Below are 11,844 nucleotides of genomic sequence, written 5' to 3'. Positions count from 1 at the left end.
CTATCCCGACTAGAAATGTACCCATATCATCTAACCCCTGATTGACTTGTTTCTGGATGTTCCATGGATGCCGACTTTCCCTTTTGGGATCAAGCCACCTACCGCATTGCAAGGTCATGTTGCTGAGGGTTGCCTTTGAAAGGACTGAAGAGCTTCCTGTAAACATACAGGCCTTTCAATACCTTCCCTGATGCTGTGGTTTAGCTCAACTGTCACCTGGCTCAACCCAGCACTTCCAGACACGAAGGGAGAAACCACCACCTTCCACAGACTGCCCTCCGCTTCTGCACAGCGGGGAGGTCGGCCTGCCAAACAAGGTACAATCTCCACCTGGAGGGAGGGGCCTCCTCCAACCTTCCCCCAGACCTTCCCTGCAAACGCGACTACCCCATACAAAGCAACAATTCCTTTCCCAGAAGGGAACTTGTCTTTATAAACAGATCCTGGGGGTGCCAATTGAAGGCAGAGGGTCAGGGGGAAATACGGAAGTTTATTCTTTCTTCCCCCAGTTTCACCGAGATAGTTGACAGTTTAAAGTGGAGAAGTTGAGATTCCCTTAAATCTTCCATCGGGTATCAAAAACAGAGCTTTGAGGGGCGCCTGGGTGGCTCAGTCGTTAAGCGTCTGCCTTCGGCTCAGGTCATGATCCCGGGGCCCTGGGATCGAGCCCCGCATCGGACTCCAGCCCCGCATCGGGCTCCCTGCTTGGCGGGAAGCCTGCTTCTCCCTCTCCCACTCCCCCTGCTTGTGTTCCCTCTCTCGCTGTCTCTGTCTAAATAAATAAAATCTTTAAAAACAAAACAAAACAAAAAACAGAGCTTTGAATACAAGGAACCCATCAAGGAAAATGCCAAGAGGTAGGCAGGTCTCTAATGAGCAAGTTTTATGGCATCTGTACTGCTTACTTTCTGGGCTCCTGCAACAGAGACAATGTGCTAGATTACAGTGGGGTGCTCACATCACAACCTACTGGAGCATTAGCTTCCAAGATTAGGGCGGAGAAAATACACATACAGACATGATGCACACTTACGCAAACTACTGCAAGCACATGTGGAAACGTTCATCTTTGCCCCAGCAATCCCTCAGGTAGGAAGCTACCCTGAGGTCAACTGTGGGGGAAGGAAAACTATGCCACAATGATGATCAAGACTATTTACGAGTTTGGGGCAAACAGGAGTACTGTAGAGCAAGAGCTGATTAAACATTTTTGTATTATTGCAGGTACTTAAAAAGGATTAGCCAGAAATGGCTATACCTTAGAAAGATGTCTGAAATGCGTTGCGAAGAGGAACATTAACTTTTTAGTTAAGTAAAAATAATCCTCATGCATTTCAATCCTGATAGAAAACTTCACTGTGGGTACCAAGTGGGAGAAGGGTTTCGATACTTCCATTTCAGTTTATCTGAAGGGGCGGATTAATCTTGCTTTCAGAGTCGAGTGCCCACCTCACCCCAATTTTAGATGAATTGAGGCCAAAGGACAGACAACCCTTAGAGGGAGGAGAGGGCACCCACCTGCAAAGGATGTAGCCAGGCAGGGCTCACATCAGATTAAAGGCCTTGAGAATGTAATCCCTGGCCTCCTCCAATGTCAGGAGGATCCATTCACAGATGCGGTTGCATCCACATCTGTTAAGATTCTCCCCAAGCCTGATGCCAGTTCTTACCACTGGGTTTGCAAAGAGAAACATCGCAGAAGATACACAACAGCGTACTTTCCCAGCAGGACACTAACCTGGTCTTGCCCTGTCTCTCTCCCCAGTGAGTACTCTTCCCATCACCCTCTCAAAGAATCTTCCCTTGGAATGAAATGCCATGTCCTATGTGAATCACAGCAGTCCATTTAGTAGGAGATGGTAAATAACAGTGTCTCTCTGCCCAAGGACTTGTACCAGATCAGGATGGGTAGAGCTATGGGGTAATCTCCGGCATGATAAGCTTTCCATGGTCACAAGCGAGCACAAGCAAAAGTTCTCTAGAATGAGCTTACTCTAACAAACAAACAAACAAAAAAAGACAGCAGTTACTTGTGTGTGCTTGAGAAATGGGACCAGCATGGATGTAACCAGATGTACATCTTCAATTCTAGGACCTGGAGGGTCCTGAGGGCAAAATGATGGTTAAATAAGAGTTCACAGGTTTACAGCAGAAACGAACCAGAAAAACTTACATAACGCGCCTGGTGGGGGCAAAGGAAAAAAAAAAAAAAAAAAAACATCCAAAATTTATTCTCCAATAAGACAGACAGCATCAGCAGGTAAAACTACAGGGGTTTCTCCGAAGATCATACATTCACAAGGGCATTATTTGCTTAACAGTGAGAAAGGCTCCGGGTGTTCTCTGTAACAGTAAGCACTTCACAGTGTAAACAGGTTACTAGCATTGTGTTCAACTTACAATTCCAGGAGGAAAGGCACAATGTGGCAAAAAAAATTTTTTTTGGATCCTAAAAGTCAGGTGCAATAACACAGACAAACTTTTAATAAGTCTTGATCTACTTGTCCACAAAGAGGGAGACGTCTCCACGCAGAAATTAAGGTCTTTCTCCTTCCTTGTTAAACCACGAGAGCATGTTTCATCATTACATATACAAAAAGGGGAGGGAGTTAAAAAAAAAAACAAGAATCACGAAAATGTTAAGTCCAGCCGCTCCCACCACACATCAACTCAGGTTTAAGACAGGGCGTGAGAACACTTCAGCGGTCATAAAATAGGAAAATAGACGCTATGGCTACAAAAATAAAAAAATAAATGAGGTAGATAAATTAAAGCTTTCACACCCATGACCTGCCTGTTCCAACTTCGTAGCCTTCATGCAATACTCAAAGAACAATCTTCATAGTAACTTGGCGTTAAGCTGCACCAAGGACATTTTTGTACACATCAGTCTGTGAACCTGTGAGAAACATGCCCTTCTGGGAGTTTCTTCAAGAATGGAAACCCAGTTCTTCGATCGAGTAGGCACTGGTGAACCAAATGAAGTCACCTGAGGGTCCCTGCTCAGGCGCCCACCTCTCCTGGTGGCTCAGGAAGGAGGCATCTGGAGAGCAGGTGGGGTACATTGGCACTCTTGGGGCTTCAAATGAACTGTATTTAAATAAGCAGCAACACACACTGACTCCCTACGGACTAAACGCAGTCCATTTGAGGGCATCCTACTTAAGGTTCCAAGGTTGGAGGAATTTTATAATTCTACAACCTTAGTCTAAAAAAATACATTCAGGAAAAAAAAAAAGGACGGGTGAAGGGTTGGAGGTCATACAAAACACAGGTCCCTAAACAGATGCCAGATCGTGTTCATGTACCCGCATACAGTCACCGGGGAAGTCTCTAGTACCCCCCCCCCCTCAAATTAGGCTAACAGTTATCTTTTCCATTGTAGTTCACTAAGTTCCAACTTGAAACAAGGGTAGTCTTTGGAAATAGTTACTCTCAGTTGTACAAAGGTTTTTATGTATACAGTTTGTCGCCAAGTAACAAAGCTACTTTGCAAGACCCGCTTCTTTCCAAAATTAAAGAAAAAAAATTCTAGTCTGTATTTGTTTTAGTATGTATTTTCTTTTTTTTTGTTTTTTTTTTTCAAATTTTTTTTTTTTTTTTTTTTTTTTTTTTTTTTTTTTTTTTTTTTTTTTTTTTGCAAAGCAGCATAACATCATCTGATTGTAGGACTTGCCTGAGGTTGTGATCACAACTGTAAACATCATTTGCACATCAGTAAGAAAACAAACAGGAGGAGATGGGGTCTTTTAAAAAGGAAAAAAAAAAAAAGTACAGTTCTAGAGATCATTCTGCCTGCGTTTCTCCTTCAATAAGGGTTCTCCTAGAGCTTAGCTGACTGCAATCTTGTTTTCTTCAAGGAAGTGAGGGAACTGGTGTTTGGGGACGCTGTCGGCAGCACCTCGTTTTTCTACTTCAGCACTAAGGGCGGACTGGGAGCCATCCATCTTGGAGATAGTGGTGTTGTTCACAATGGAGCTGGCCCCCAGGGAAACTGGGAGGGTGGGAATACCACCGCTCTGGATCACAGAGATTTCATTGGTCTTCATGGCCAGACCTCCATTGAGCATGGTGGTGTACTGGTTCCACACGACAGGGTCCACGTTGACCGAAGGCGCCAGGATGTCTTTGGGAAACATCTCAGGGACTCTCTTCCCATCAGTTCCTAACAGAGCCATGGTGTTCTCGATGGCCAGCTTCCTCCCACGGCGCGCCGAGCTGTTGTTGGCCCCATGCGTCATATAGTGGACCTATGGGAAGAGAAACAGAAAGGTTTCCACCAAAACCGATGTGACAGCGTGCATGTTGGCAAGCTAGTCCATCTGCCTATGGGTTTGAACATTCTAAAATTCCAGGTTATCTGTTCTCTTGTTTATGTGTGTGGGAGTGGAGGGGGGCGGAAAGTCAGATGATCTGGCAACAATGGGCCCACATTCCTGCCTAGAGGCAAGTAAAGACAACCAAAGCGGGGACATTTGCTCCAATTCTGTCCCCATCCCAACTGTTCACATATGCAATTAACAGGGACGCTTAGTATGCACTCGGCATTCTCTCAAGTGCTGTGGTTAAAATCTGCAAGAACAAACCCACACAGGTAACACTGCGCAGCACTTCTCTCTCTCTCTCTCTCTCTCTCTCTCTCACACACACACACACACACACACACACACGAATACAAATAAAATGGGAAAATCTGTAAGACAAGTAGGTTGCATCCAGGTCAATATCCTGGTTGTGTTATTTATTCACATTAGAGTTTTGCAAAATCCTGCCACTGGGGGATACTGGGCAAAGTGTGTAAGGATCTAGGAATTCTGAGTCTGAAATACCTGAATAAAAAATCTGAGTTAAAAAGTAACTTTGAACCAAACAGACACTGCCCTGATGGAGCAGATCTACCACATACACACTACTCAATGATCGTCATCAATGTGATGGTTCTGTTATCACAGATAAAGCAAGCCTGGCCGGGCCAGTGATGGAAGGCCTCCGTGGGAATGAATGCTAGTTATTCTAGGACAGTAGGCAAGGCAAGGCAAGGCCAGGCCTCTTCTGATGACAGAAATCCTACCATCTATTGCTCCTTCCACTTGGCCCCCTTTCTACAATTCTTGTTCTAGTCCCAGTTTCTAAATCCTTTTCAAAAAATGTGGTGGGCACTACTTTCTCAGGTCACCTCATTTCAATGCACCGACATCCTCAGAAGTTAGTAGCTTTCTTGCCAGTGAGCTCAGAAGTGACTCATTCTTCACCGCTCTAAGCTGTTAAGATGTTCCGGGCGTAATTTAAAACTCCTTACTAATACGACTCATTTAATCTCCCGGACAACTCTGAAGTTGTCACTACAATCATCCCCACGCCTGGGAAACTGAGGCACTAGGAACCATCTGCACAAAGCCATTTGTGCAGCCAAAGGAACGCCAGTCCTTCCCTGGGCTAATCCGAGGGCCTGTGAACTAACTGAAGTTTTATATTTCTAGAAGTCGGTATTAGAGATTAAGTTACTTTGTGGTCCTTCCCTGACATTTTTGCCAACTACAAAATTAAAAGAATATAGCTTGTTTTCGTAATAAGTATTTTTTTTTTTTTTTTTAAAGATTTTATTTGACAGAGACACAGCGAGAGAGGGAACACAAGAAGGGGGAGTGGGAGAGGGAGAAGCAGGCTTCCCGCCGAGCAGGGAGCCCGATGCGGGGCTCGATCCCAGGATCCCGGGACCATGACCTGAGCAGAAGGCAGACGCTTAAAAGACTTGAGCCACCCAGGAGCCCCCGTAGTTAAGGATGTTTAGTCTTTTAAATGATACACAGTCTTACGGGTCTTTAAGACTATACATAAGGGACGCCTGGGTGGCTCAGTCGGTTGAGCGTCTGCCTTTGGCTCAGGTCATGATCCCAGGGTCCTGGGTCCCGGGATCACAATTTCAGAAACACTGTGATGTGGGAAAATATACTTTCTGATGCCTATTTCGAGAGTCAGCTGTGAGATACGACTATACGGTACCCCACTGGTCCTAATGGAAGAATTCATCATGGATGGATGAACACCAATAAAGACCTGCTGAACACCTACCCCATCCCCGCCGAGAGCCCGAAGAAACTCACCTTCAAGTTGCCTTTGGTGGTGAATGCTCGCCCACATATATTACACACGAAAGGCTTCTCTCCCGTGTGAGTCCGCTCGTGGATCTGCAGAGCACTCGCCGAGGAGAAGTTCTTCCCGCACCGCGTGCAGCCGTGCTGTTTGGCCTGTCGGCGTGGCTGGGCCGCTAACAAAGGTGTCATGCCTGGGGACATGGTCGTGGGTCCACCAAATGCACCAGGGACTTCAACTTTGACATAGGTTGGCTGGGCTCGGATAAATGTTGATGGCAGACTGCTACGACCTAGTATCCAGAGAAAAGAAACCCCAAACCTTTATCATCCCATACTCATTCTTTCTCCAACCACAAAAGAGCTTTGATGACAACTGCCCACCGAGAGCCTGCAAACAGCTTTTGGGACAATGTGTTATCTCGGAGGCAGCCTTCCTCGTTAGCACGCTGACCTGCCCAGGGAGTAACAACTCAAATATTTACTTCGGAAATGTCACCATTTTAGTGTTAAGGTACGGGCAACACACAAACCCTGGAAATTCAAGTTCCTGCATAGAAAGTTATCTTTAAGGGGAGCCTGGCTGGCTCAGTTGGTGGAGCTCCGTGACTCTTGATCTCAGGGTTGTGGGTTCGAGCCCCATGTTGGGTGTAGAGTTTACTTAAAAATAAATACCTAGTAACTATTTTTAAAAAAGTTGTCTTTTATGCCTGGAGGGCAAGCCTCTCGGGTTCCCTCCCTCCTTGGGAGCTTTGTGCTATTACTCTGCTATCACTCAGTAAACCTTGCTTTGCTGCCACAAAAAAAAAAAAAAAAAAAAAGTATGCCCGGACACCAGCTTTATTTCATTCTATAATACAGCTGTTCCCCCATTTCACCATTAATGACATCAACAGGCACCCCACAATTTATATGTGCACTTTACACAGTTTAGATTCTCCTCCTCATGCCCACCCCTCCCCCCACCAAGAGTTATTCATCTGTGAACCTTCCATTAGGGAGTGGGACCTCAGAATCAAGAACTATGGCTTATCTCAGTGGCCAAAATGCTGTGCCTACTTTAACATTCTCCTACTGGATCATTTCCTTAAGATTACCCAATGTCTCCCTGGGGCTCAACCACAAAAGTTAAAAACCAACAAGTGTGCCGTCCATACCCAATTTGCATTAACCACCGTAAATAAAAGGACCTTAGTACTAGGACAGAGGTAGTTCTTATTCCCCTCTACCCAGAAGTACAGAGAGGCTAACTGCCCTACAAAGGAGCTGCTTTGCATACATCATACTGTCCATTTGCCAAGTTCAACCCAGGTTCCTTTTGGATGACCTCGTGCCCAAAATGGACCTAAGTTAAATCCAAAGCTCTATCACCTTCCATCTCAGTGCGGATGTTCTCGGAGCTGTCTGCTTTGCCACCAGCATCGGGCGATCTGGACTTGATGCTTTCTGCCTGGCTATTGGCTGGGGACAGTGCCTGGAAGGACGCAGTCTCCAAGACATCTGGACTTCGGCTTTGGTACTCCTGGTCTCCCATCACCGAGGACGACGAGTCGTTGGTCAAGCCGTCACTCTCCACCGAGCCGTTTTCTCTGCTGCTTTGCCGCTGCAGGACAAGAGGAGCAGGACCCACCTTCCCCGGGGCATCGAGGGAAGCCGTCACCGCGAACCCGAGCGTGGGTGATGCCGAGTGGACGCTGGGGAGAGGCACGGGGACCTTCACGGAGCTACTGGGGGCATCCTGGGGACTGACCTCGTCGACATCGATGCTTTCGATAACATCATCGTGACAGACGGCTCCTGCGCTACCGTGTTCACTGACCATCACGGCCTCGGGCCCCGTGAAGTCACAGGGATTCTCGGGCAGGGGCGTGTTGGGAATCTGGCCGCCCATGTGCATCCGGATATGCTGTTGCAGCAGGACCGCGTTGGTAAACTTCTTCTGGCAGATGGGGCACGAGTGCTGCGTCTTCACGGACGTGTTGGTGCGGTGGACCCCGAGGTGCGTCTTCAGGTTGCCCTTGGTGGAGAAGGCTCGCCCGCAGATCTTACACTGGAACGGTCTCTCCCCGGTGTGGGTGCGGTAATGCATTTTGAGGGAGCTCTGGCAGCTTAAGACCCGGTGGCAAATGAGACATTCGTTGGGATCGGCGGTGGCCTTGTCGATGTTCTCCACCAGCTGCTGCAGCTTCAGGGTCTCTGACCCCGGCTCGGGTGTCCCACTCCCTTGGAAGCCACCAACCCTTGGGGAACTGTGGTTGGGCCCCACCCCGGATAGCAGGGATCCATCCTCACTGTCTGGAGAAGGCCCGGGCTGTAGGTCGCTGGGCAGCGGGCTGCCCATGAGGTCCTTGGGGTTAGTCCCTGAAGAAAGATTCTGAGGTAGCCCTACGTTGGGGGTCCCTGTTACAAGGACAGGTTTGCTGTCTAAAGAGAGACTCGGTTCGTCTACGGGCACAGGCACCGAGAGTGCATAGGGGACGCCACTGCCCGCCGCCATTCTGTCGTGGAACTCGGCAAAGAGCTGGGGGTTCGCCTTCACCTGGGGATGTCGATGAAAGTGCACCTTGAGGTTGCCCTTGGTGGTGAACCGGTGGCCACAGACAGAGCACACGAAGGGTCTCTCTCCGGTATGGGAGCGGAGGTGGATCTGCAAGGAGCTATCAGTCCCAAAAACCTTGCTACAGTACTTACACTTGTGCTTGCAGAGGACGGCCTCGTCTTTGGCTCTGACCTCCACCGGGGACACGTTCGGGGGCTTCCCCTTCCCCTTCTTGGACGGGTCTAACGCCACCGTGGAGAAAGGGCTCTGGAAGAGCACCGAGCCCGGGGCCTGAGGTAGCAAAGCGCCGGGAAGGCGCGACATGACGCTCGGCAGCACCCTCGTCCCATCCGGCTTCAGGGGGAAGGGCGCCAGGCCCTGCGACGCGGAGCTGCTGGTGGCGGAAGGGACGCTCGCGTGAGGTAGCTTGGCTTGCTTCAAGGCGTCCAGGGACAGGCCCTGGCTGCCGGCCTTCTGGCTGAGCAGCGCCACGGCCGCCGAAACCTGCTGGGACACGTGGCCGCCCAAGGCCTTGAGGGCGTCGGCGCCCGCCACACCGGGGTGCAGCGCGTGGGAGGCCCACGTGTTCACCTGCACGCGGATCTGCTCGGTGAGCTGGATCTGCTGCAGCTGCTGCTGCTGCAGGCACAGGATCTGCTCGAGCACCCACGGGATGCTGCCGGCGCCGGGCGAGGGCGCGGGCGGCGCGTCGGCGCTCCGCTGGGTCACCGCCACCTTGGTGCCCCGCAGGGCCTGCAGGGTGACGTTAGTGTGGGCCACTTTGCCTTTGGGGAGATAGCTGAGGTCCTGGGACGTGGACGGCAGGGCGCTCTCGGTCTTCAGGTACACGACCGACTCGGCGCCCGGCTTCTCCTTCATCTCCCCCGAGCCGCCGCCGTCCTCCCGGGGACCCTCCTTGCTGCTTGGGCTCAGCACGGCCCCGGCGAAGTCCTCTGAGGGCACTGGCCCCTCGCTGTCGTTCATGATGAGGACGGGTGGAGTTTTAGTGCAATTCTTCTTGTGTTCTAAGAACTCGGAGAAGCTGAAGAACTCCGCACAGCATTTCTCACAGATGTGCGTCTCCTCCCGCCGAGTCCTCTTTGCTGTCATTCCGTCCCTGCTGGCTTCACTGCCATTCCCCGGGTGGTTCACTGGAGCACCTGGGGCAAGAGAACACATGCTAAGAACTGTGCCCAAGAAGGGACGTGGGGCAATTTCTAGCGAAGAACCACAGCTCACAATACAGACGCCTTCATGAGCTGTGTCCTAACAGGCAGAAGACTGTGAAAGGGAACCAGGCATCCAGAGGTCTGAATGACCTAACCCCTTGTGTAGTGGGTTGAATGGTGTCCCCCTCCATCCCCACCCCAAATATGTCCAAGTCCTTATACCACCGGTGCATGTGAACTTATTTGGAACAGGATCTTTGCAAATCTAGTAGAGAGGGTCCCTAACCCAATGCCTGATGTTCTTCAAGAGATAGGGAAAGGAGAGATGGAATAAATAAGGCCCTATGGGGGGCTCCTGGGTGGCTCAGTCGTTAAGCATCTGCCCTCGACTCAGGTCATGATCCCAGGGTCCTGGGATCAAGCCCCGCATCCGGCTCCCTGCTCGGCGGGAAGCCTGCTTCTCCCTCTCCCACTCCCCCTGCTTGTGTTCCCTCTCTTGCTGTGTCTCTCTCTGTCAAATAAATAAAATCTTTAATAAATAAATAAGGCCCTAGGAAGGAATTACAGGGCTGTAACCAAGGACTCCTGGAAGCCAACAGAAGATAGAAAGGAGGCTTGGAACAGTTTCCTCCTGAGAGTCTCCGGAAGGAACCATCCCCGCCGACACCTCGATTTCAGATGTCTGGCCTCCAGAATCGTTAGACTGTATTTGTTTTTTGTTGTTGTTGTTTTAAGATTTTATTTATTCATTTGAAAGGGAGAAAGACAGAGAGCATAAGCAGGGGGAGGGGCAGAGGCAGAGGGAGAAGCAGACTCCCCCACTGAGCTGGGATCCTGCCGCGGGGCTCCAACCCAGGACACCTAGATATCATGACCTGAGCCGAAGGCAGATGCTCAACCATCTGAGCCACCCAGGCGCCCCTAAATTTCTGTTGTTTTAAGCCATCCAATTTGTAATGGAAACCCTAGGAAATTCATACAATTTATTATTAAAATAATCCCCTTGGAGCTCTGCACCCAGAGTGAGCTTGCTAAGGCAAATGGGTCTCTGAATAGAAATGACACTGGAAACCTGTTCAAATATGGCTGCTCATCCCCACCGTGAGGCCACTGAAAGCGAAACTGCATTAAATCACTCATTCAGGGATGCCTGGGTGGCTCAGTTGGTTAAGCGTCTGCCTTCGGCTCAGGTCATGATCCCAGGGTCCTGGGATCGAGTCCCTCATGGGGCTCTCTGCTCAGCAAAGAGCCTGCTTCTCCCACTGCCTGCCGCTCCCCCTGCTTGTGCTTGCTCTCTCTGACAAATAAGTAAATAAAATTAAAAAAAAAAAACAACACTCATTCAGTATAACGAGTGTACCTTCCCAGTTTCGGGTGCCAACAATTTTGAGAGCAGTGCCAAATTCACTGAAAATATGGAGAACGGCACGCTGGATCCATTTACACAGGAAGGCCAAGTGGATATTCCTATAGGAATATTTTCGTATGAGACACTGACAGAAGATTTCATGTTCAAGGAAGGCTGTGACTATGTGACTTTGATGACCTTACAGGTCATGAAAAACTAGAGAAATGTCTTACCGGTCAGGACACCTTTAAAAGAGTTAATAAGCCATTATGTAAAAAGGGAAGCCCGTGAATGGAAAGAGGGGATGGGAATGATGGGTTTCATTCTTCTCCCTGTACTTGCAACTTCTACCACTCTATAATTTATCTGAAATGAAATATACAAAATCAAACATCTTCCTACATCTGGGCAGTTACATTCCTAAAAAGGACTGGTCCATGGGTTTCTTTTGTAATTGGGTCCTATTCCGTTAATGCTAGCCTGCATATTAAAATGCCCATCTTGGGGCGCCTGGGTGCCTCAGTCGGTTAAGCGTCTGCTTTCGGCTCAGGTCATGATCCCAGGGTCCTGGGATCGAGCCTCGCATCGGGCTCCCTGCCCAGCGGGAAGCCTGCTTCTCCCTCTCCCACTCTCCCTGCTTGTGTTTCCTCTCTCGCTGTGTCTCTCTCTGTCAAATAAATAAACAAAATCTTAAAA

General features: G+C 49.3%; 1 protein-coding gene across 2 annotated transcripts in view; it reads right to left on the bottom strand.

Annotated features, from left to right (window-relative positions):
* Nucleotides 1–3,830: 3,830 nt before the first annotated feature.
* The window catches only part of SALL4 (spalt like transcription factor 4), a 17,742-nt gene continuing 9,728 nt past the window's right edge, over nt 3,831–11,844 (bottom strand). Inside the window, exons 2-4 of one of the 2 annotated variants that reach the window (XM_032387502.1) lie at nt 7,464–9,791; nt 6,105–6,385; nt 3,831–4,250 (exon numbers count right to left, since the gene is read on the bottom strand). In XM_032387502.1, the coding sequence (XP_032243393.1) occupies nt 3,831–4,250; nt 6,105–6,385; nt 7,464–9,791 (3,029 nt within the window). The remainder of the gene's footprint in view (nt 4,251–6,104; nt 6,386–7,463; nt 9,792–11,844) is intronic. The other variant, XM_032387503.1, reaches the window with a different exon arrangement.

This window comes from Phoca vitulina, unplaced genomic scaffold (genome assembly GCF_004348235.1).
Source record: "Phoca vitulina isolate PV1807 unplaced genomic scaffold, GSC_HSeal_1.0 scaffold50, whole genome shotgun sequence".
Taxonomy (NCBI): Eukaryota; Metazoa; Chordata; class Mammalia; order Carnivora; family Phocidae; genus Phoca; species Phoca vitulina.
This window is presented reverse-complemented; position numbering and strand designations above follow the sequence as displayed.